The 25,986-nt window shown below is 39.4% G+C and overlaps 2 protein-coding genes across 8 annotated transcripts in view; one reads left to right on the top strand and one right to left on the bottom strand.

Moving 5' to 3' along the window:
- Positions 1-25,336, top strand: part of LOC132406918 (uncharacterized) — a 128,701-nt gene extending 103,365 nt beyond the window's left edge. For 5 of the 7 annotated variants that reach the window (XR_009516310.1, XM_059993050.1, XM_059993046.1 and 2 more), the window contains 2 exons: positions 19,256-19,327; positions 21,580-25,336. Coding sequence is in view for 4 of the 7 variants with exons in the window: in XM_059993046.1 (XP_059849029.1) it covers positions 24,354-25,142 (789 nt within the window). In the remaining 3 variants the exon portion in view is untranslated. Of the gene's footprint in view, positions 1-1,419; positions 8,811-19,255; positions 19,328-21,579 lie in introns of those variants that run through there. The other 2 variants (XR_009516308.1, XR_009516306.1) reach the window with 1 other exon arrangement.
- Positions 14,884-16,007, bottom strand: mc1r (melanocortin 1 receptor). Its single transcript, XM_059993487.1, has one exon. It carries the CDS (start codon positions 15,838-15,840, stop codon positions 14,884-14,886), a length of 957 nt encoding a protein of 318 aa, XP_059849470.1. The 5' UTR covers positions 15,841-16,007.
- Positions 25,337-25,986: the final 650 nt, after the last annotated feature.

Raw genomic sequence — 25,986 nt, 5'->3', positions numbered from 1 at the left:
ACTGAAAAGCTTGAGCATGTAGATATTAAGAAAGAGGATGTGCTGGAGCTTTTGGAAAGCATCAAGTTGGATAAGTCACTGGGACCGGCTGAGATGTACCCCAGGCTACTGTGGGAGGTGAGGGAGGAGATTGCTGAGCCTCTGACAATGATCTTTGCATTCATCAATGGAGACGGAAGAGGTTCAGGAGGATTGGAGGTTTGCGGATATTGTTTCTTTATTGAAGAAATGGAGTAGAGATAGCCCAGGAAATTATAGACCAATGAGTCTTACCTCAGTGGTTGGTAAGTTGATGGAGAAGATCCTGAGAGGCAGGATTTATAAACATCTGGAGAGGTATAATATGATATGGAATAGTCAGCATGGCTTTGTCAAGGGCAGGTCATGCCTTACAAGTCTGATTGTATTTTTTGAGGATGTGACTTTTGATGAAGGAAGAGCAGTAGATGTAGTGTATATAGATTTTAGCAAGGCATTTGATAAGGTACCCCATGCAAGGCTTATTGAGAAAGTTAGGAGGCATGGGATCCAAGGGGACATTGCTTTGTGGATCCAAATCTGGCTTGCCCACAGAAAGCAAAGTGTGGTTGTAGACGGGTCATATTCTGCATGGAAGTCGGTCACCAGTGGAGTGCCTCAGGGATCTGTTCTGGGACCCTTACTCTTTGTGATTTTTATTGTTGACCTGGATGAGGAAGTGGAGGGATGGGTTAGTAAGTTTGCTGATGACACAAAGGTTGGAGGTGTTGTGGATAGTGTGGAGGGCTGTCAGAGGTTATAGCAGGACTGATAGGATGCATTGATACATTGGCCTTCATCAATTATGGAATTGAATTTAGGAGCTGAGAGGTAATGTTGCAGCTATATAGGACCCTAGTCAGACCCCACTTGGAGTACTGTGCTCAGTTCTGGTCGCCTCACTCCAGGAAGAATGTGGAAGCCATAGAAAGGGTGCAGAGGAGATTTACAAGGATGTTGCCTGGATTGGGGAGTGTGAAAGATGATGAGAGGCATTGATCATGTGGATAGCCAGAGGCTTTATCCCAGGGCTGAAATGGTTGCCACAAGAGGACACAGGTTTAAGGTGCTGGGGAGTAGGTACAGAGGAGATGTCAGGGGCAAGTTTTTTACTCAGAGAGTGGTGAGTGCGTGGAATGGGCTGCCGGCAATGGTAGTGGAGGCGGATACAATAGGATCTTTTAAGAGACTTTTGGATAGGTACATGGAGCTTAGAGGGATAGAAGACTATAGGTAAGCCCAGTAATTTCTGAGGTAGGGACATGTTCGGCACAACTTCGTGGGCCGAAGGGCCTGTATTGTGCAGTAGGTTTTCTATGTTTCTATGTTTCTACCATGTTATCACTGTTAAACCTGTGCTGTACTGCATAAATGCTAATCTATATTTTATGTGCCACACAGTGAATGAAAGGTAATTGGAAAATGAGACCTGACTACACAAATAAAGGATTGCCTCCTCTTCAGCACTCTCTCAAACAACATGGTAATCCAAATTCATTTTTGTATAATTAATGCCTGCGAACAGATTCTTGGCTTTTTTTTAATCAAGAAGAACCAGGACAAGTTTGACAGGAATGCACAGGAGATCCAGGAGATAATTAACTACAGACATTCCTGGAGTAGAAGTTCAACATTCCTCAAGAGAAAGGAAGCAGTCTATAGACACTGGCTGAGGTTCAGCAGAAAACCTGTAACTTGAAGAACAGATGTTGGATAAACAACCTATTGAGTCCAGTAACAAACTGATTTTTGCTGTATGCTTGAGTTCTTCAATGCTGCCAAGGCCATTTGAGTGCCGAAGACACTTGGTGATCTCAAGAGAAGCCACCAAAGGAAGTAAATTTACTAAGGACAGAGCATGATAGAAGGAGTATTTTGAAGACTTCTTCAAGTGTAATTCTGTCCTAATGGAGATTGCCATAGACATCATCCCGCAGGCTTTTCAATGGTGCATTGCCATGATTCCTGCCTGACTAAAAAAACTATCAGGACTTGGGAAGCAGATGGTATCCCTTCTGAAGTTCTAGATCTCTGTGTTGAGGATATGTAGTCAAACGTTAGGTAGGTGTTAGGTGACAAAGGGACTGATAGAAAGATCCTTTGCTAACTTCAAAGGATCCTTTGTTTGTGATCAGTGGTGCAACCACAGGAATTTGCCCAGGGACACTTATTTGTATTTATATCAATTTAGATTTGAATGTAAGAGGTATGATTAATAAATTTGTCAGTGACATGAAATTTAGTAGTATGGTGGGAAACAGGAAAGGTTGTCTTAGGCTGCAGCAGGATATTGATTAGATCAGAAGTTCTGTAGAGCACTGGTCGCATTATAGTGTAGTGGTTAGCACAACACTTTACAGTACCAGCAACCTGGGTTCAGCACCCACCACTGCCTGTAAGGAGTTTGTATGTTTTCCCTGTGACCACAGAAGTTTCCTCCCACATTTCAGTGTGTACTAGTTGGCAGGTTAATTGGTCATTATAAGTTGTACCGTGATTAAACTAGGGGATTGCTGGGCGGTGTGGCTGCAATGGCTGGAAGAGCCAACTCCACATGTACATCTATAAATAAAATAAATGGAAACGATGCCCTACATCTTCAAATCTTTGAAAATTTTCTATCTCTGCTGAGCTCAAGATACTTCATTCCCTAACAAGGGGCAAGTGGTCACAGCATGCAGTTCAGAAATGCTTCTATTTTCAAAAAGCCTGTAAATGGTGGAGGAAGTACCACAGAATCATTTTGCAGAATGTTAAAATTTAAATTTTCTATTTAAAAGTGAATCTTGCAGACACTGCACGTAAGACGTTGATGTAGCCATGTAGGTCATTTAAGTGGCATTCTGATTCTCGTTTCTGATCTCAGCAAAAGATCTTTCGTAAGTGATCAAAGGTATTTCCATTTTTCTCAGAAAATATAATTAAACATAGAACTAGAAAGGTATAGAAAAAAATAATTTTGGGGAGGGTCCACTTGACCCTGAGTACAGCTGAGAACTATCTTTAACTACTTCCCACTGCAGTGTCACTAATTTCCATCTTAAGTATTCAGTAAAGAAAGGGTAGACCACAAACTAAAATAAATCTCAACTTTTGAAGGCAGTGTAAAAACTAACACTAAAAGAACACGTCAATGCTAATGATAATGTCAATCATGCACATTACGGAGAACATATTTCAAACTGTGTGTGATTTCACTGGAAATGATCAAGAACACAATTGCATCTGGACAAACCAGTTTCATGCATGATTTGCGTATGAATAAAATTGTGCAAATTGCTCCTTTTTTTAAAGCTTCAGTGTAGTCTGGTATGTAGTTAGCAACCAAAATATGTTTGAAAGAATTCTTTATGGCTAACATGAGAGGGCACAGGTTTAAGGTGCTGGGGAGTAGGTACAGAGGAGATGTCAGGGGTAAGTTTTTACGCAGAGATTTGTGAGTGCATGGAATAGGCTGCTACGATGGTGGTGGAGGCCGATACGATAGGGCCTTTTAAGAGACTCCTGGATAGGTACATGGAACTCAGAGAAATAGAGGGCTATGGGTAACCCTTGGTAATTTCTGAAATAAGTACATGTTTGGCACAGCATTGTGGGCTGAAAGGCCAGTATTGTGTTGTAGGTTTTCTATGTTTCTAACCAGGTCTACCCTTGTTTTATTGGATATTTGGAAGTTAGATTATACTGAAGATAGCTGTCAGCTATACTCAGGGTTAAGTGGACACTCAATGAAAAAGATTTTTTTCTATAAATTTTTTGCTCCGTGTTTTAATTTCTTTCTGTGATAAATGTAAATATAGTTGTATAAGAGCTTATAAACCAGACATCAAACGAGAAAGTAACTGCCACTCTCATAGCACTTTCTTTAATATTAAAATTAAATTTCAGAACAGAGTGAGGATTTAAAAAGATTTGCTATTTGCAGTGTAACTGTCGTTTCCATTGAAATTGGAGCTAGCTGTTGGTTGAACTAAAATTCAAAGAAATATTCAATAATGTTTGCAAGGTTTCCTTGATGAAAGACTGCACTTAGAATATTAATGCTTGAATACCCACCATACATAAGTTTTCTGTAAATAGACTATAGCTTTAATACCTAATAGATAGTAGACATATAGGAGAAACAGTCTATTGAATAAGATGTATTTAACTAGGAAACATCTTTGTGGTTGAGGTTTGACCTTTTATTTTAAAATAGTACATCTAAATAAGAATTGAAGTATTAAATCAGCATCACATGTCTGTTTATGATGAATTACATTTTTATGGCTGGCTGTTTATAAATAGCAAAAAGCAGAACATTTGTTATAATGTATAGAGTTAAGTCATTTGCTTTGTCAAAACAGTATAACAGATTAACTACCAATATACCAAAAACAGTGTAATTACAAAAGTCAGGCAAATTGTTTATATAATGATCATGTGTTTACTGTTCGTTATTGCAAAATTAGATTTTTCAAAAGTCTTTGATTAATCAATATTAAGTGGCATAGCAAAGAGAACAACAGGAAATTGGCAACACATCGTATTTGGACAAAATATAAAATAGACAGCTGATTTGCTGTTCCTATCTGTATTTAATGCTGTCATCCATTATAACCACATATCACATAATTACTTCATAAACTACATGGAGTTTTCATATTACAAATAAGTAACATAAAGCCTTCTTGCTTTCACTGTGATCACAGCAATTGTTCAAATGTAAAGTAAGTGTTTTGGTAATTTTTCAAAAACAGTTCAAAGACAATTGTAAATATTTCCTTGCATCAGCTGATCTGCCAACTGCTGGGAAAAGCTGGTTGATTGCTGAAAATCATTTCCGCTGAATATGGAAGTGACTCATAGTTGTCCTAGAGAGAAGACATTTTGGCATGCCTTCTTGAAGTTCATTGTAGTTCATGTTTTGGAGTTATTTCTACAGTGCTGAGCAGGAAGCAGTTCCAGGATTTTAACCCAATGGTAGTGAAGGAACAACAATACATTTCCAAGTCAGGATGCTGTGTGCATGGAGGAGATCATCTGGAGTCTTGCGTGTTCACATGTACCTGCTGTTCCTATCACTCCTGGTGGTAGCTGTGCTGTTGAAGACCGGAGCTATCCGGTAAATAGCCACCTCATGGGGTTCAAATAACAGAGATAGTGATTGTTTATGTCCATTAGTCTTGTTCTTGTGCTTTGGTGGAGCTACACTCAAGCAGGCATGTGAAAAGAATTCATTTATGCTCCTGTCCTTGCCTTTGGGAGATTTCAGAAGTCGCCATCTTACCGGAAGTCCCCAGAAGAGGCTTTCACTGCAGAATATAGTTACTGACTTGAGTTAACATGATTGTTCCAGTTAACTTTATTGTGTATAGCATCTCCTAAGATATTGTCAGAGGATTTGACAATAATAATACCATAGACTGACAAGAGAAATTTCTAAATTGTTATTGGCATAGTCATAGTACTGACTGCACACTTCAAAGAATGTGCATATGTGTGTGTGTATGTATATATATATAAATAAAATCCAATGTGTCAGCATTTCAGTGGAATAAAGGAAATTACAAAGACTTGAGAGGGTAACTGACCGAAGTTGACTGGAAAGGGCATTTGCAGGAAGGAGAGCAGAGCAGTAATGGCTGGAGTTTCTGCAAAAAATGAGGGAAGTGCAAGACAGATACAGATATATTCCAAATAAGAAGAAATTTTCAAAGGGAAGAAGCACACTACCATGGCTGACAAGTGAAGTCAGAGCCAAAGTAAAAGCAAAAGAGAGGGCATACAAGGAAGCCAAAGCTAGTGGGAAGATAGAGGATTGGGAAGCTTATAAAAACTTGTAGAAGCAAACTAAGAAGGTCATTAGAAAGGAAAAGATGAATTGTGAAAGGAAGCTGGTGACTAATATCAAAGAAGATACTAAAAGCTTTTTTGAGTATATAAAGGGTAAAAGAGAGTCAAAGGTAGATATAGGACCAATACAAAATGACATGGGAGATATTGTAATGAGAGACGCAGAGATGGCAGAGTATTTTGCATCAGAAGACATTTACAGTGTACCAGACATTTAAGAGTGTCAGGGAAGTAAAGTACGTGCAGTGAAAATTACAACTGAGAAGGTGCTCAGGAAGCTTAATGATCTGAGGGTGGGTAAATCTCCTGGACCTGATGGAATGCACCCTCGGGTTCTGAAGGAAGTAGCTGGAGAGATTGTGGAGGCATTAACGATGATATTTCAAGAATAGATAGACTCTGGCATTGTATCAGATGACTGGAAAATTGCAAATGTTACTCCACTTTTTAAGAAGGGTGGGAGGCAGCAGAAAGGAAACTATAGACCTGTTAGCCTGACATCAGTGGTTGGGAAGTTTTTGGAATCAATTGTTAGGAATGAGATTATGGTGTACCTGAAGGCACATGACAAGATAGGCCAAAGTCGGCATAGTTTCCTGAAAGGAAGATCCTTCCTGACAAATCTACTGCATTTCTTTGAGGAAATTACAAGCAGGGTAGACAAAGGAGATGCAATAGAAGTGGAGTACTTGGATTTTCAGAAGGCCTTTGACAAAGTGCCACAGATGAGGCTGCTTAGTAAGATAAGGGCCCATGGAATTATAGGAAAGTTACTAGTGTGGGTGGAGCATTGGCTGGTCAGCAGAAAACAGAGAGTGGGAATAAAGGGATCCTATTCTGGCTGGCTGCCGGTTACCAGTGGAGTTCCACAGGAGTCAGTGTTGGGACCACTGCTTTTTACGATGCATGTCAATGATTTGGACTATGGTATTAATGGATTTGTGGCTAAATTTGACAATGATACAAAGATAGGTGGAGGAGCGGGTAGTGTTGAGGAAACAGAAGCCTGCAGAGAGACTTAGATAGTTTAGGGGAATGGGCAAAGAAGTAGCAAATTAAACACAATGTTGAAAAGTGTGCGGTCATGCACTTTGGTGGTAGAAATAAATGGACAGACCATTATTTAGATGGGGAGAGAATTCAAAATGCAGAGATGCAAAGGGACTTGGGAGTCCTTGTGCAGGATACCCTAAAGGTTAACCTCCAGGCTGAGTCAGTTGTGAAGAAGGCAAATGCAATGTTGGCATTCATTTCTAGAGGTATAGAATATAAGAGCAGGGATGTGATGTGGAGGCTCTATAAGGCACTTGAGAGACCACACTTGGAGTACTGTGTGCAATTTTGGGCTCCTTATTTTAGAAAGGACATACTGATATTGGAGAGTGTTCAGAGAAGATTCACGAGAATGATTCCAGGAATGAAAGGGTTACTGTATGAGAATGTCTGACAGCTCTTGGGCTAATATTCCCTGGAGTTCAGGAGAATGAGGGGGGATCTCAAAGAAACATTCTGAATGTTAAAAGGCCTGAACAGATTAGATATGGTAAAGTTATTTCCCATGGTAGGGGATTCTAGAACAAGAGGGCATGACTTCAGGATTGTAGGACGTCCATTTAGAAATGAGATGCGGAGAAATGAGGGTGGTAAATCTATGGAATTTGTTGCCACGAGTGGCTGTGGAGGCCAAGTCATTGGGTGTATTCAAGGCAGAGATATAGGTTCTTGATTAGCCAGGGCATTAAAAGGTATGGGGTGAAGGCAGGAGAGTGGGGATGACTGGAATAATTGGATCATCCCATGATTGAATGGCAGAGCAGACTCGATAGGCCGAAAGGCCTACTTCTGCTCCTGTACCTTATGGTCTTTATATGGATACATACATGCACACACATATATATACACACACACACACACACACAGGCATTTTATATATATATACAATTGTTTGCATTTTAAGGAAACACAGTTGCCACAGCTAGAATACAATGTTTAAGCATTAAATTTCAATACTTGATTTTATTGAATGGAGAGTGAAATTATGTCCATATCCATTTATAAAACATTGTTTAACATATTGCACAAAATGCATTATGTCCATTGAACCAAATCTTGCTGGAAAATTAATAGCGTGTGATTAATAGATTGTTGATATGAAATTAGCCAGCAAATTCATTGAATTAGGAGACACACCTTGAAGAGTGAATTGTCAGAAACTGCTACACCTCACCAGAATGTGTTTTGCACAAGAAAAATTGTTTCATCATTGGCATTCCAATATGTTTAAGGATTTCTACTTTGATTGGCCATGGAACTCCTAAGGATAGTTAATTTTGGCAACAATACAGGTATCTTTTTTTACAATTGTTTTTGCAATGGTCATCAACCACTCAGGCCCAGACTTAAAATAATGTAAATTGAATAATGTAATTTTTAATGAAAAAATTATATTTAAACTTGTTATTATCCTTTTTGTATCCTGTTGTCTCCTGTTTTTCCTTTTGCGTCTGAATCAAGTTTTCTGCATCCTTATGAAATCTATCTTTAACAAATAATACATTGTTTGTGGTCTGTGAGACATGCTGAGTTTGTAGAGGGTACTTTTTAGATGAGAATTTCTCCTAATTGGACTGTCAATCATTATCTTTATCAGTGATTCTTCTGCACCTTTCCTCAGAAATCTAAGTGTTCCTTTGTCTTCTAGACTTGCAAATTACAACAAAATAATATTTTGAGTGAGAGGGGCAGGGGGAGCATTTAACAGTGTTCAGGTGTTTCCATTCCAGCAAGTTCCAGACTGATATTTACCATTCAAGATGTGCTAGAAACCAATAGCAATTTCATTAACTTTATCAAATATATACACATACAGAAATTTGCATACCCATGATTTTGAAGTTTAAAATCCAAAAATGTTTAGCTGTTTTAATTATTTTCATTCATTGCTGAAAAACAAACTCTTCACAATGCTTGCTATTTCATTGCTTTATCTCATATGTGTAAATGTATAAATGTTTTTGCAATCAGTCATCTTCCATTATTTCCTGTACCTCATTTACAACTATACATATAAAACTATATATATATTTATTCATAAGGAATAGTTTTGTGCCTACATTAAAAACTACTTAATACAAAGAGATCTGCTTAAAAAAATCATGCTGTTACGAACCCCGTAACTGGGTCACCTACCGGCAAAGATAGAGAGGTCCGTTGAAGTCTGATGGTCCTATTTTTAACACTATTTATTAGTAAAAATACACAAAAATAATATCAATGCAAACATACAGATAATATACGTCATCAATATAAGATCTAAAAGTGCGGGTATAATAATAATCAATAAGAAATACCTCTATCGTTGTCTAGGGGGTAATGTATTGTCCGATGGAAATATGAAAGTCACTCAGTTCATTTAGGCTGCAGCCTTTGGTTGGAGTCAAGAGAGAGATTTTTAGAAACTTGCCAGCTTTTCCATTTTTTGATTTCGATCCTTCGAGAGTTCCGTTGGTGTGGCCCTTCCCTTGTGGCCTCTCCCTCTCCTTTAGCCAAGCCGTTCTTCCGTGGTAAGGCTCCAATCCCAGGCAAAGGGAAAAGACGCACGTGAGCCCCCCACCGGCTGTCGCTATTAGACACTGTCACAGGATTTCTAGTGTTTCTCCTGATGCGTCTAAAGGGGTTGTTCCCCAGATCCTCTTTTATCCTTACTCACGGGGTCTCAGATGTCAATCAGTTTGGGATGATGCAATCCCTCAACCAGCCCACTCTGGTCGTCCCCTGAGGGCTTCAATGAATAGTACAGTACTCAATACACAATTCCGTCTCCAAGAGACAATGGCCGTTATCAGTGGCTTTGTCTTGCTGAGGCCAGGACACATTCCAAAACCTTGAGGATTCTCTCTCATTTCCTGGGTCCCAGACCCGAATTAATAGCGATCTTGCAATTCTCAAAAAGGAGGGGGCTACTTTGTACCCTTCGGCCCCTCAGAGTTGGGGCACATTCGTAACAATGCATAGAAAGATCTTCCAAATGATACTGCCGATGCCAAATAGAAAAACAGATTGTAGGAATATTATAAGAGCTCAGTGATCTATTAGTCCTCTGTCTTAACTATATACAAATAAAGGAAGTACCCTACTATTTTTTTGTTGAAACGTTTTTACAACATAAAATTTTATCACAAGTATTAAGTCTTTACATTATGACTTTAAAACTGACCGCTGCAAGTAAAAAAAAACAAAAAGTCACTGCATCTCATTGTTTATATCTACTTTATTCAATCCAGATTTGTCAATCTATTTACCTTTCCTGGCAGACGGGTGGTGTGGTACAATAGAAAAGATGGGATGGGATGGTAGAAGTACTACCTCAGTGTCAGGAAGAAGGCAAAATAAAAGTGAGCCATCTGCACTGGAGCAATGGGGTGAAGGTCTGTTTTGTTTCAGCAAATACTGATCATTCGAAAAACAGTGAGCAGTGATAAAAATAAAGAAATTGCAATAAAATAATTTCCAGAATTATAATATTAACTTGCAGTGGTCATTTATAAAAGTCACATGTGCACATCAATATCTTGAAAATATAGAGAACATACAAAAAAAGGGAAAATACTGAAAATTTAGTTTTGTGTAACTTCAGCTCATTTAAAAAACTGGAGAACACTAAATATTATTTTTAATGAGGATCTGTGCCATTATTAACTAAAGAGATACAGCATATTTTACTGATTGTATTTATATTAGGAGACATTATTAAAATGATTATGTAGTCTACATTACACTTTCATGATTTTGTTTTCCTTGAAACTTTAACTTGGTTGGAAGTCTTACTGAGGGAGGCTTCCAAACAAGTAAGTTAATATTTTAAAATTTTTCACATTTTCCTATTTGTGCTTTATTCTAAGGATTATTAAGGAAGAAGATCAATTTTGGTACTGATTTCACATCTTTTCAAAGATTACTGGTGGACATCTTTCCTCAAATAATCAGTAATTTGGGTATTTGACTCTTGTAGAAATAGCAATAAAAGCAAAACAGTTTATAGTTTGATGAGGAAGTTGGATATGTCAGGAGTTTATAGGGCTAGGATCCGCTCTTAGAGATATCTTGTAGAGTTAATGTAATGCTGACTACATATAGTACATGATGTAGGCAAAATACACCAAAAACACATTAGGCATTTGAGTTCAACTACTGTGCTATGAATAAAATGATAGAAAATATTGAGCTTTTCTGGTTAAGCATTAAAGGTAATTAAGAACTGAATAGAAATTCTTAATTCCATTCATTTTGTAGCCCTGATACTAAAGTAGTTGTTTCAGTGCAACCCAACTGCTTAACTAGACAATGCTGAATTGAAATAGCAGTGTGCAAGTTCTGTTTATTTAAACATTTAAATTTGTATTTTTGTGACGGTACATAACATTAGCACAATAAAATGTCTTGAAATAGTACAGTGGCATGCAAAAGTTTGGGCACCCCGTCAAAATTTCTGTTACTGTCATAGCTAAGCAAGTAAAAGATGACCTGATTTCCAAAAGGCATAAAGTTAAAGATGACACATTTCTTTAATATTTTAAGCAAGATTACTTTTTTATTTCCATCTTTTACCATTTCAAAATAACTAAAAAGAGCCCGAAGCAAAAGCTTGGGCATCCTGCATGGTCAGTACTTAGTAACACCCCCTCTGGCAAGTATCACAGCTTGTAAACATTTTCTGTAGCCAGCTACGAGTCTTTCAATTCTTATTTGGGGGATTTTCGCCCATTCTTCCTTGCAAAAGGCTTCTAGTTCTGTGAGATTCTTGGGCCGTCTTGCATGCTCTGCTCTTTTGAGGTCTATCCACAGATTTTCAATGATGTTTAGGTCAGGGTACTGTGAGGGCCATGGCAAAACCTTAAGCTTGCACTTCTTGAGGTAGTCCATTGTGGATTTTGAGGTCTGTTCAGGATCATTATCCCATTGTAGAAGCCATCCCCTTTTCATCTTCAGGTTTTTTACAGACAGTGTGATGTTTGCTTCCAGAATTTGCTGGTATTTAATTGAATTCATTCTTCCCTTTACCAGTGAAATGTTCTCCGTGCCACTGGCTGCAACACAAGCTCAAAGTATGATTGATCCACCCCCATGCTTAACATTTGGAGACGTGTTCTTTTCATGCTTTTCTGCACCCTTTTTTCTCCAAGCATATCTTTGCTCATTGTGGCCAAAAAGTTATATTTTAACTTCATCAGTCCACAGCACTTGTTTCCAAAATGCATCAGGCTTGTTTAGATGTTCCTTTGCAAACTTCTGACACTGAATTTTGAGGTGAGGACGCAGGAAAGGTTTTCTTCTGATAACTCTTCCATGAAGGTCATATTTGTGCAGGTGTTGCTGCACAGTAGAACAGTGCACCACCACTCCAGAGTCTGCTAAATCTTCCTGAAGGTCTTTTGCAGTCAAATGGGGGTTTTGATTTGCCTTTCTAGCAATCCTACGAGCAGTTCTCTCGCAAAGTTTTCTTGGTCTTCCAGACCTCAACTTGACCTCCACTGTTCCTGTTAACTGCCATTTCTTAATGCCATTACGAACTGAGGAAACTGCTACCTGAAAACGCTTTGCTATCTTCTTATAGCCTTCTCCTGCTTTGTGGGCAGCATTTATTTTAATTTTCTGAGTGCTAGGCAGCTGTTTAGAGGAGCCCATGGCTGCTGATTGTTGGGACAAGGTTTGGGGAGTCAGGGTATTTATAAAGCTTTGAAATTTGCATCACCTGGCCTTTCTGAATGATGATTGTGAACAAGCCATAGCCCTAGCAAGCTAATTAAGGTCTGAAAACTTGGTAAAAGTTATCTGAGAGCTCAAATCTCTTGGGGTGCCCGAACTTTTGTATGGTGCTCCTTTCCTTTTTTTAACTGTAAAATTGTACAAAACAAAAATAATACACTAATCTTGCTTAAAATGTTGAAAAGAATGTTTCATCTTTAACTTTATCACTTTTGGAGATCAGTTGATCTTCTACTCACTTAACTATTCACAGTTACAGAAATTTTGACCAGGGGTGCCCAAACTTTTGCATACCACTGTATTTGCAATCTTAGTTAAGACAGCAGCTTTATTTGTAGTTTTCATATTTGCTTTGAAATATTGATTAATAAATTGGATGCAAGGCTTATGTTACTTTATTTGATTATAATAAGTTTGTGATGATGTGGGACAAAAGGGTGTTTGTTTGACATAATTACATTACTTTTAATTTAATCACTAAAAGAATTTTGTTTCTAAATGGATTCTGAAATGACTACAAATTTCTTATAATATTTAGACATATCATAATAGTCTAGGAGAACTCTGTTGGAGAAGATCGTTAGGGATAAGATGTTCATAAGTAGGATATGGTTTTCCAAATGTTATTCTTAGGGACAGTATTTGGAAAACTATAGGCTAATTAAGGACAGTCAGCATGACTTTGTAAAGAGGAAGTTATGTCTTACTAACTTAAATGAGTTTTTGATGAGTTGACAAAGGTAAACGATGAAAGTAGAGCAATAGGTGATGTCTACATGAACAAGGCATTTAACAAGATCCCTCATGATAGGCTCACCTAGAAAATTAAGGCACGTGGGATCCACAGTTACTTGGCCATTTGGATTTAGAATTTACAATCAGATGTGGGGAGAGAAAGGGCAGATAGAGTTTAATCTGATAGAGCTTAAATGTAAGGTGTTGCACTTTGGAAGACCAAACATAAAGGAAAATTACACAGTTAATGGCAAGTCCCTCAACAGTGTTGATGTACCAAGGGATCTTGGGGTTCAAGTCCACAGCTCCCTGAAAATGGCCACACAAGTTGATGGGTGGTAAAGAAGGCAATGGCATGTATGAATTTATTAATCAAGGCATTCTGAGTTCAAACGTGAGGAAATCATGTTGCAGCTTTTGAAAACTCTGATCAGACCATATCTGGAGTTATTTCCTAAGACTACAACTGAATCAAGATCATGGATTCACTCATTCTTTGAGGAAGACTCCCCTGTAATTTCCAGAAACAAGTAAAATGTGTAAGAAATATTACAAAACATATTACAGAACAAGAAAAAGTAAATATTAATACTATTAAAATGACTGAGATTGTGTAGCAAATGGTCAATGATGGAATAAAATTCTAAAATAATCAGTTTTTTATATCCTCTAGTCACAGCGAAGAAGTATTTAAGCTGCTATCAAAGCTTATACATTATGGAAATCACTGGAACAAGCAATTATATAATAATCTGTGCATGCCTAATGAGATATAGCTGCAATTTAGGCAAATATAAAGCATGCTTGGGAACTCTTCTGGAATTTGGAACACCTCTTCATAATGCTAAGAATGTAACAGAAATAACAAACCATTTTCCAAAGTAGTGAATTATCCTTTAGCCTGCTCTGCTGAGAGAAACATCCAAGTAAGCTGTTCTTTATTTAAGGACTCACAGAGGATTTTTTTGTATGTCCAAAAGATTTCTTTTCTAACTTTGTAGTGTTTTGTGGTGAGCAGTGGAATGCATACAATCTAAAACAATTATCTCATTGCAAGATCTGATTAAATAGATGGTCAACAAGTTTCAGTTTGTCTAATTTGCTACTGCTCTATCTCTCAAAGGCACATAAAGGCCTAAAAGAAAATAAACTGCAAGCACAATTTCTGCTTCTCAGATAGATTGGACTTGTGATAGTTAATTCTACTACTTCATAACAGATAAGAGTTCTTAAGATGATCACCTGAAGACCCTGTGCTTCCCATTTCAAATATCCACAATCCCAAAAATGGGTAAGATTGTCAGGTGGGTCAACACAGATTTGCCAAAACATAATTCAAATATAATTCTTCAAATCATGACAGTGCCAAAACAATTGGAGGTTTTCTAATATTCCAATTTTGAAAGTCAGGAAATACATATTTGAAGACTTTAAAGTTAGGGATTTTGGAGAATAAATTCAACTCATCTGTGGCTGATGTTACTCATTGGGAAGAATAAACTCTAAAACAGAAGCTGCAGATTGAGACTGCTACCAGGAACAGGGTATAAATTCCTTTAAGGTTTTGCGTAGCTCCTGGCTTCTGAATGCATATATAATGGGGTCAAAAACCGAATTGCAAATTATGAGAATCAGAAACATGTTGAAGTGAGAATTGAAGCACAGACAATAGGGATTTTTCGGACAACTGATAATCAGCAGAAGATGAAGAAAGAAGGGACTCCAGCAAATAAGAAAGAGCCCCAGCAAAATTGTCAGAGTAATGGCTCCTTTCATGTTGGCAGCCTGGTGAGTTGGTCTCTTCTTACGTTGGGCCATAATCTTCTTGGTATGCATTTGAGCAAGCATAAACATGTGGAAGTACAAGCCGCCCATGATCACCAGCATCATAAAAAAGAAGGAAATGAGACAGATGATAACGGCACTATTCTCCGAATAGACAATGAACATGATGCTTGAAGTACAACTGACTATCCAGATTCCAACAATGATAATCACAGCCTTCCGAGTTGTCATGATGACATGATATCGTAAGGCATAAAATATGGTGATGTACCTATCAGCTGCGATGGCAGCCAAGAAAGACAGAGACGATACCATTGAGGTACAGATCATCAGATCTATTATATTGTCTAGTTGCTTAAGGATGTGGTTCTGCACAATCAAAACTTCTTTCTCCATTAGAATAAGAACAATTGTTTCTATAGTATTGCTCATACTGACCAATGTATCTGCCATAGCCAGACAGCAAATGAAATAATACATAGGAGAATGCAAATTCTGGTTTTTAATAATTGCTATGATAACCAGAATGTTTTCCACAAAACTCAGAATCCCAAGTGTTAAGAAGACTTCTTCTGGAATATTGATGTGTTTGCACTGCATTGAGGACACATTGTAAGAATTGTTAACATTCCTCGGCAACCAGTGAAATGGAATGTCCTTTTGCTCAGTTCCACGGGGAGCCAATGTTGTGATATTCATCATTCAGTAATGTTCAACAATAATACAAAAGTTAATGTTGACACCTTGAACGTAGCTGGTCTGGGAGCTTTCAGTAATCAGTCTTTTAATCAGTAATCAGTAATCAGTCTTTTAATCTGGGAGCTTTCAGTAATCAGTCCACTGAAAGGGAAGACTACCAATTGGAAAACTTTCATACACTTGAGGTTAATTCTCAGAGTTAAAATAGTTAATGTATCATAAATAAACTTAGATAAGCCAAAGGTATCAAAGAAATTACCCGAGCTTGAAGACTAAGTTCCTCTTTGGTGTTCATCAGCCTTTTGCAGAAAGTGCCTTGCGCTTCTTCGGCTGCATCTAGCACAAGTTCCCGTTGCAATGTTGCGTTCATTTGCATTTGCTATCATCGCTCTCTGAACTGATACATTTAAAAGTGTAACATTATACTTAAAAGTTCTTTTCCTTTATGATGAATTCCTTTTGTTTTCAGGTTTGCTTTCTTGGTCTTCTTTAAAACTAACTTCAGAGGAAGTGCTGCTGGGTGAAGCATAAGCTGAATGTGCAGTGAGGAAGGCCAGTTTACTAAATATTCTCATTAAAAATGGAAGCATTTATAATATAGCTTGTCCCTCTAAATATAAGCAAGCAGTAGCCAATCAAATGGTCAACCCATTTCATGCTATTAATTGATTGGTGGATGGCTAGGAATGGATAAATGATAATTTCAGCAAGGATTATTTGTTTCCTTGGTGTTTATCTGACTGTAAGCATAAGCGTGAAATTCAGTTTGGACAATGACAGTAAATTGTTTCTTTTCAAACTGCACAGAGACTCTCCTCATCAGATTGTTTCCTTAAGGCATACGGCATGCACGTCAGAGTAGCAATGTGCTCTTGGTGCTCCGGATCTCTGGATTAGTTGTATATATAACACCGCTTATGCAAGTGAAAATACTAAATCTTTTCACAAAATACTTACTCACTCCACGCCATGGATAATTTCTTCAGCTCCTTTGGTATTAGTGAGTTATTTTAATTCTTACAGTAGTGAATTTGAAAAGCAAAGTCATTTACACTTTCATACTTCTGATACACAGTGCTTACTTTGTTAGATGGAAGAAAGAGTCTTGAACATCATCTGTAAATCAGTGGAATGTGTTGAGGATTTGTTTAGTCTAGATTCCATGTCATTCCTTCAGTTATGTATGTTCTCACCTTTTATCAGGCAGTGTTTTGTAATGCAGGCCATAAAAATGTGAAAACAATTCCATCAATTGACTTTTGTGTCCCTCTTTTAATTGGCAAAAGTGAGAAAGATAAAATTACAAAGGGAATTAATCTTCCTTCTTCCCCTATTGTTCCAGAAAATGGCTTCAGTTTTGAGCTTGTGAACCTATTAAATATTGTTTCATTAATATTAAAGTAGTAGTCAATCTTTGCCAAGCAGTCCTACAAAATCAGGGTGTCTTTCTTCCTTTCTATATTAAGGAGACCCAAACTACACTGAGTACTTTACACTCAACAAGGCTTGGAATAATTGGAGTAAGTTCTCAAAAATTGTTTCAGTGAAGGCTGATGTTCTACTTGGCTTCTAAAACAGTTGTTGTACTTGCCTGTTTGGTTTCAGTGACTGGTGTACAAGGACTCCCAGTTCCCATTGTATATAACCAAGCCCTCACCATTAAAATATCCATATTTTCATGCTTCATAGCAAAAAAATTGTTTCATATTAATCCATGTTGTTCTGCACCTGCCGTGCAGTTGCCTTTTCACTCAAATAGGTTAGATTCTTTTCAAGCCTCTTTGAAACCTCACAATGCACAATCCCATCTGATTTCATGTCACTAGCTGACTTAATAAAATTCCCTCAGCCAGATCTTTGAAATATATTATGAATAGCAGGGGACCGAGCAATGAAGCCTTCAGTAGCTTACTGGTCACTGTTACCTGTCATGAAGTTCCCATTTATTCTTAGTCTTTGATACTTGTTTGTCAGTCAATTTTTAATCCATGCTGGTATATGATCCCAAACCAGTACGATAACTTTCATGAATCTTCTCTTCTTCCTTTCAAAAAGTGGGGCTACATTTACCAACCTCAACAAGTAACTGCCATAATCTATAGATTTCTGGAAGGTATCAATGAATACCTCCACTATTTCACTCTTTTAGTACTCCAGAAATCCACTTGGTTTCTCAGAATTCCTAGGAAGTTATTTTCATCTTGTGAAGACAGAACTGAAGTTTCTAGCTGTGAACAACCAACAATACATTGCTAACGAGAAAATCTGCAGATGCTGCAAATCCGAGCAACACACAAAGTACTGGAGGGACTCAGCAGGACAGGCATCTACGGAAGAAAGTACAGTCAATGTTTCAAGCTGAAACCCTTCAGCAGGACTGGAGAAAAAAAGCTGAGAAGTAGATTTAAAAGGTGGGAGGAGGGGAGGGAGAAACACCAGGTGATATGTGAAACCTGGAGGGGAGGGGTGAAGTAAAGAGCTGGGAAGTTAATTGGTGAAAGAGACAGAAGGCCGTGGAAGGAAAAAAAAGTGGGGGAGTCCTGGTTCCTTCTTCCAGTCAATAAAATTGATGCACCATCAATAACTCACACTGAGACGTAAGGCGAGATATCGGCTTTTATTGACTGGAAGAAGGAACCAGGAGTGAGTGTCCATCATACTATGTCCTGGAGACTGAGGCCGAGCGTCAGGCCTCAGATCGCCTTTATACAGGGGCCTGTGGGAGGAGCCACAGGAGCAGTCAGCAGGGGGCGTGTCCAGACAGGCACATAGTTCACCACATGAGGAGTCCAAACAACACACACAAAAAGCCAGGCAGCATCTATGGGAAAAATTACAGTCAATGTTTCAGGTTGAAATCCTTTGGCAGGTCTGGAGAAAAAAAACAGGAATAGATTTAAAAGGTGGGGGGAGGGGAGAGAGAAATGCCAGGTGATAGGTAAATATTGATTTCTCAAACTTCCAGTAATGTCCCCCTCCCTCCTTCACTATTTCCCACCCCCTTTTCCCTCCCTCACCTTATTTCTTTGCCCACCTATCGACTCCCTCTGGTACTCCTCCCCCCTTTTTCTTCCTTCCATGGCCTTCGGTCTCTTTCACCAATCAATTCCCAACTCTTTACTTCATCCCCTCCCCCCTCAGGTTTCACCTTTCACCTTGTGTTTCTCTCTCCCCTCCCCCTAACTGTTAAATCTACTCCTCAACTTTCTTTCTCTAGTCCTGCCGAAGGGTCTCGGCCCGAAATGTCCATAGATGCTGCCTGGCCTGCTGAGTTCCTCCAGCATTTTGTGTGTGTTATGGTACATAGCTATTCATTAATCTTTTACTTTTACATACTTAAGGGTGAACATCTCATTAACATAATTGCAGAAAACTGTCAAAAGATCCCAAACTTAATTTTGTTCCCCTCGTCACACAGTTACTGGCATCAACAACAGACTGGTGTGGTCACTGCCCTGTCCACAGGACTGGTACATTCGAGAAGAGGCTGGTAAGGATCATCATGGTGCCTGCCAAGGAATCTGTACTCAGTGGCACACTGTAATTGTCTTTCTTACTTCCCTTTCATCTCACAATCTGATTCACATTATGCAGATACTGTAGGCATGCACCGCCTGCTTTACTGGTGTCACAACATTTCAGTATTTTTCCATTGACAAGAACCCCTTTCCAGCTTGTACAACCCACTTTGTTCCTGTAATGCCTTCCATGTATATCCCATCCCATCTGAACTTTTGTGGCAGTTGTTTTTTCTGGATTGGTCACCAGTAACTAGTGGTGTGTCACATGGTTTGAGGATGGCTCCACTGTTGTTTGTCATCTATATTTATGATTTGGATGAGAAAGTAGTTGATGTGTTAGTAAGTTGGAGATGAACCCAAAAATTAGTGGTATACCATACTGTGAGGAAGGTTATTTAAGATTGGAACAGGACCTAGAAAAATTGGGAAAGTGGGCCAAGAAATGGCAGATGGAATTTAAGTCAGACAAGTGTAAAGCATTGCATTTTGGTAAGTTAAACCAGAGTAAGGCTTGCATTGTAATGGCAGGGTCCTGTAGACAGAGAGAACTAGGGGTACAAGTACATAGTTCCCTGAAAGTAGTGGCACTGGTAGGCAGGATGCTGAAACAAGCATTTAACATGCTTGCCTTCGTTGGTCAAGGCACTGAGTACAAGCGTTGGGATGTCATGGTGAAACACAATTGCAGATTTGTGTGTGTTTCTGATCACGTAGCTATAGGAAGGACAGAGGCAACTTACTCAGAATGAAAGGCTGAAAAGCCTCTTTTCATGCTATATAACTCTGACCCTGGTGTATCCTCCTGTTCCAGGACTTTTCTCTAGTCATTAATGGATGAGCTAAAGAGAACTGAAAATTATGATATATTGCACATATTAGCAGCCACACTTCAAAAAATCCTGAGCAAAGTAAGTCAAGGCCAGCAGGAACCGGAGAGATGGTAATGGGGGACAAGGAAATGACAGATGAACTGAATAAGAATTTGGCATTTATCTTCACTGTGGAAGACACTAGTAGTATGCTGGAAGTTCAAAGGTGTCAGGGGTCAGACATGTGTGAAGTTGGCAATACTAGGGAGAAGGTTCTTGGGAAACTGAAAGGTCTGAAGATAGATATGTCACCTGGACCAGTTGGACCACATCCCAAGGTTCTGAAAGAGGTGGCTAAACAGATTGTGGAGGCATTAATGATGGTCTTTCAAGAACCACTAGATTCTGGAGTGGTTCCAAAAGATTCCAAAATTGCAAATATCTCTCCACTCTTCAAGAAGGGAGAAAGGCAGAAGGAAAGGAATTATAGACTAGTGAAGATTCCCTAAAGGTTAATTTTCAGATTGAGTCAGAGGTGAGGAAGGCAAATGTGATGTTAGCATTCATTTCAAGAAGACTAGAATATAAAAGCAAAGATGTAATGTTGAGGCACTAGTGAGGCCTCAGTTGGAGTATTGTGAGCAGTTTTGGGCCCCTTATCTAAGAAAGGATGTGCTGACACTGGAGAGGGTTCAAAGGAGGTTCATGAAAATGATTCCAGAATTGAACAGTTTGTCATGTGAAGAATGTTTGATGTCTCCGGGCCTGTATTCACTAAAATTCAGAAGAATGAGGGGTGACTCAATTGAAACCTATCGAATGTTGAAAGGTCTTGATAAAGTAGATGTGGAGAGGATGTTTCCTAGGGTGGAAGTGTATTGGACCAGAAGACACTGACTCAGAATAGACAGGTCGTCCTTTTAGAATGGAGATGATGAAGAATTTACTTAGCCAGAGAGAGGAGAATCTATGGAATTTGTTGCCACAGGCAGCTATGAAGGCCAAGTCTTTGAGTACATTTGAGGCAGAGGTTGATAGATTCTTGATTGGTCAGGTCATGAAGGGATACGGGGAGAAGGCTGGAGATTGAGGCTGAGAGGAAAATTGGATCCGCCATGATAAAATGGCAGAGTATATTCAATGGCCTAATTCTGCTCCTATATCTTAGGGTCATATAGTCTTAAGAACATAAGAAATACATTAGGATCAGGGTGAGGCCCAGTAATGTCCTGATAGACCCAATTTTGATCTCAACACTACTTATCCATTCTCTTTCCATATCCCTTGTCTCCCATATTGCTTGAATGCTGATCAACCTATGAGAATCAATGGTGCCTAAAGGTGACTCCTTTGCTTGCATCTTCAGAAACAGCTCTATTTCCATTTTTAATATCTTTATTTTTCCCTTTCAGGGTTCTTTTCAAGACCCTGACCTGGAGTTACACGCTGACTACGGTTTTTTGTGGGAATGGGACCCGCTCTTGGGGTTTCACGACTGGCTGTTGTTGGCTTCGCAAGGGCGTGGCTTAAGATCTCAGCTCGCCTTCGGAGGGCCGAGATCTTGTGATTCTGGAGACAGGCGGGTCAAAGGTCGGTGTCCGGGCAGGAGATCAATGTGTTGTGGGAGATGGAAGACCTAAGGCTGTGTGCCTAGAAATCCGAGATCTTTGGGCACAGAGCTCAGAAAAAATAACACAACAGACTTTTAACATCGTAAACCAGCAAATTGTTTGTTATGTCTCCCCTCTCGCTGTGAAATGGAGACATCTCTTTCTCCCTTATTAGGGAGAGAGAGAGCCTGTGGTATGCTGAATACCAGGTGAACGTGCAGACCTTGGAGTACTGCAAGTCTCTGTCTTTACTGTTGCTTTGCTCAGTGGCAGGTGCTGATGCTTTTTTGTGCCTTGGTCGGGGGAGGATCATTGCTTGCTGCCCCTTATGCGCGGGAGGGAGGGGAGCTGGAGGGTACTTTGGGTTTCTAACATTTAACTGTCATTCATTCTTTGGGGGCACTCCTCTGTTTCTCGTGGATGGTTGCGAAGAAAATTCATTTCAGGATGTGTATTGTATACATTTCTCTGACATTAAATGTACATTTGAAACCTTCATTACCTGCAGCTGAAAGTTCTTAAAGTTAGAATCATCTGAGTTTCATGGCCCTCTCGGAACAGAAATTACTCTGCAATTCTATTTGCATCCAGCGACCTCTGATTCAAAAGCTATGATCTCTAGTTCTGGACGTTGCTTAGTGAATACATACTCCCCCGGTCTAGGGAAATATTCACTCACAATCGGCCTGGTGAATCCCCATCAGAATTTGATGTTTTAATAAAATCACTACTCAAATTACTGAACTCCAACAAGTGTGCCACCAACAAGCTCAAATTTTTTTGGAAGTTAACCCCTTAATTCCAGGAATCAATTCAGTGAAACTTCACTCTCCTCCCTCCACTGTAGGTATATCATTCATTAATTAATGATAGCAAAACAGTAAGGAAGTACTCCTGGCGCAGCTTCACCAGGACTTCATAAATTGCATCAAACATCCCCATATTTGTACTGCAAATCTTCTCATTTCATTTCTGAAGATTTTGGATGCACTTCCCATCTCGTTCAGTGATGCAGCCTAATTTGGCAGGTCCATCATGCATTTTTGCACCAAAATAGCATTATTCACTTCAACCTTCACCCCCAATATCTATAAAACACTCCCAATATCTATAAGATAGGCAGATTTCTGATGTCTTGTTTTTCAGATGAAGAATTCTTCTTCTACACAATTCCAAGTAATTAAAGAATCCTTTAAATTATGCAGTTAATGTTAGGTTCTTCTACAATAAAAAGAGAAAAGTCCGAACTCATTCAACTAAACCTCATATGACATGCTCTCTAACCCAGCCATCATCCTGGTAAATCTCCTCTGCATCTTCTCTAAAGCTTCACACCCTTCCTATGATGAGGAGCCCAGATCTGAACATAATATCCCAAGCAACGCACACAGAAAATGCTGGTGGAACTCGGCAGGTCAGGCAGCAGCAATGGAAATGAATAAGCAGCCGACATTTTGGGCTGAAACCCTTAGTCAGGACTGGAAAGGAAGGGAGAAGATGCTGGAATGAGAATGCTGGGGGAAGGGAAAGAGGATAAGCTAGAAGTTGATAGATGAAGTCAGGTGGGTGGGAAAGATAAAGGGCTGAACATGAAGGAGTTTTATAGGAGAGGACAGTAGACCATTGGGAGTAAGCAAGAAAGGGGTGCACCGGGGGAGGTGATTTAAGGTAAGAGACCAGTGTGGGAAATAGAAGAAGGGGGAAGGGGGTAAGGATAAAAAAGAAGCAATATTCCAAGTGTGTTCTAGTCAGGGCTTTATTGAGCTGCCATATTACCTTGTGGCTTTTGTCGTCAGTCCCCGAACTAATGAAGACTAACACATCATATGCCTTCTTAACCATCCTATCAGCTTATGTGTTAGCTTTGAGATCCCTCTGTCCCTCCAAATTGTCATTAACCCTGTATTCTGCTTTCAAATTTGACCTTCCAAAGTGATTCACTTCACACTTTCTGGGTTGAATTCCATCTGCCACTTCCCAACCCAGCTCTGCATCAAGTCAATTGTCCCATTGTAATCTACAACAACCCTCTACACCATCCACAACAACAACCTTCATGGCGTCTGTCAACTTACCAACCCACCCTTCCATTTCCTCATCCAAGGCATTTATAAAAGTTACAATGAGCAGGGATCTCAGAACAGATCCTTGCAGAACATTTCTGGTTGTTGACCCCCAGGCAGAGAACACTTTCACCTACAACCATCTTTTGCCTTCTATGGAAAAACAAATTCTGTATCCACACAGCCAATTTTATTTGGATCCTATGGCTCCTGACTTTCTGAATGAACCTACCACAGAGAATCTTATCAAATGCCTATTACAATCAATAAACACTATGTCCTCTGCTCCACTTCATCAATGTGCTTAAGGGGAAGGTGGATACATTTTTGATGTGTGGGGTTGAACGTTATGGGATCTTTCAAGGAGGAGACATTGAAACCAGAAAACATTAATCGTGGTCATATTGAATGGCACAGCAGGCTTGAGGGTCCAGATGATCTACTTCCTGCTCCTATTTTCTTGGGTTCCAGTCACCCAACAAGATCTCTTCTTTAACCTCTCCTTTCACTATTATGTACTCCACGCTCTTATCAAGGGCACCGTCGCTGGAGATGGTACTCCCCAGGTATTTGAAGCTGTCAATGTTCCGTAGTTGTGTGTCATCAATGGTGATGCATGGCCTCGATAAAGAAATCACGTCAAGGATCCAGAAAGCAAGCCAGGCACTTGGAAGGCTCTGGGTCAAAGTTCTGCAGCATAAAGACATTCGCCTCTCCACTAAACTGAAGGTTTACAATGTTGTTGTGGTCTCATCACTTCTATATGGCTGTGAAACCTGGACACTGTATCGCAGACATGTCAAACAGCTTGAACAATTTCACAACCGCGCTCTGCGATCAATCATGCAAATCCACTGGCAAGACCGTATCTCCAACCTGACAGTCCTGGACCGAGCCAATTCCACAAGCATTGAAGCCAAGGTTTTGAAGGCTCAGCTCAGATGGACCGGCCATGTGATCCGCATGGATGAGTCCAGAATGCCGCGTCAGTTGTTCTATGGAGAACTGGAGCAGGGCAACCGTGCCCGAGGTCGCCCAAGGAAGAGGTACAAGGACAACCTCAAGTTAAACCTTAAGTGGGCCAAACTCCAGCCCCGCGATCTCGAACACACTGCTGCTGATCGGTCCAAGTGGCGCAATCTATGCTCCAAGGCAGCAAACAACTTCCAAGCCAAGAGTCAAGAAAGACACAGGGAGGCGTCCGCTCCTGCCCCAACAGGCGGTGCTCCTTGCCCCATCTGCAACCATATCTGCGCTTTGGACTTCGGCCTCAGGAGTCATATGCGTGCCCACAGACGTTGACTGCGCAACACATCCGTCTTCCTCGGACTTCGAGAGACTACTACTACTGCTCCACACTCTTATTGCCTTGTGAAGTACACCGTGATTTAAATTTATAGTAGAGTATTGAGTTTTTAATCAGTCAAGTATTAACCTCTTGGAACAAGTTCTTGGTTAAATGGGTGAAATGGTGGGGATGAGAAACAGCAGGAGGAAACGGGGGACAAGTAAACTTCAGCTGAAAGTAACCAAAAGGTTTCTAGAATGTGAGATATTACTATGAATGCTGAAGGGTTTTTGAAGTACTGTTGTTTTTGCATAGCTCAGACAGTGTTTGTATCGATGTCAAATGTTCATTTACATGAAAATAAGATTGATGCAAATTTAATAACGTTAATTTTCTGAAATATTATGTATTTTAGTTATGGAACATGAAATGATTTTAAATATTTTATTCAGATCATACTTCATAACTTTTTGTGTTAGAATCAGAATCAGAATCAGGTTTATTATCACCGGCATGTGACGTGAAATTTGTTAATTTAGCAGCAGCAGTTCAATGCAATACAAAATCTAGTAGAGAGAGAGAAAAAATTATAATAATAAATAAAATAAAACATTATAATAAATAATCAAGTAAATCAATTACGTATAATGAATAGATTTTTTCAAAATCTGCAAAAAACAGAAATACTGTATATTAAAAAAAGTGAGGTAGTGTCCAAAGCTTCAATGTCCATTTAGGAATTGGTTGGTAGAGGGGAAGAAGCTGTTCCTGAATCACTGAGTGTGTGCCTTCAGGCTTCTGTATCTCCTACCTGATGGTAACAGTGAGAAAAGGGCATGCCCTGGGTGCTGGAGGTCC

Source organism: Hypanus sabinus, chromosome 17, assembly GCF_030144855.1.
Source record: "Hypanus sabinus isolate sHypSab1 chromosome 17, sHypSab1.hap1, whole genome shotgun sequence".
NCBI classification, from domain to species: domain Eukaryota; kingdom Metazoa; phylum Chordata; class Chondrichthyes; order Myliobatiformes; family Dasyatidae; genus Hypanus; species Hypanus sabinus.
This window is presented reverse-complemented; position numbering and strand designations above follow the sequence as displayed.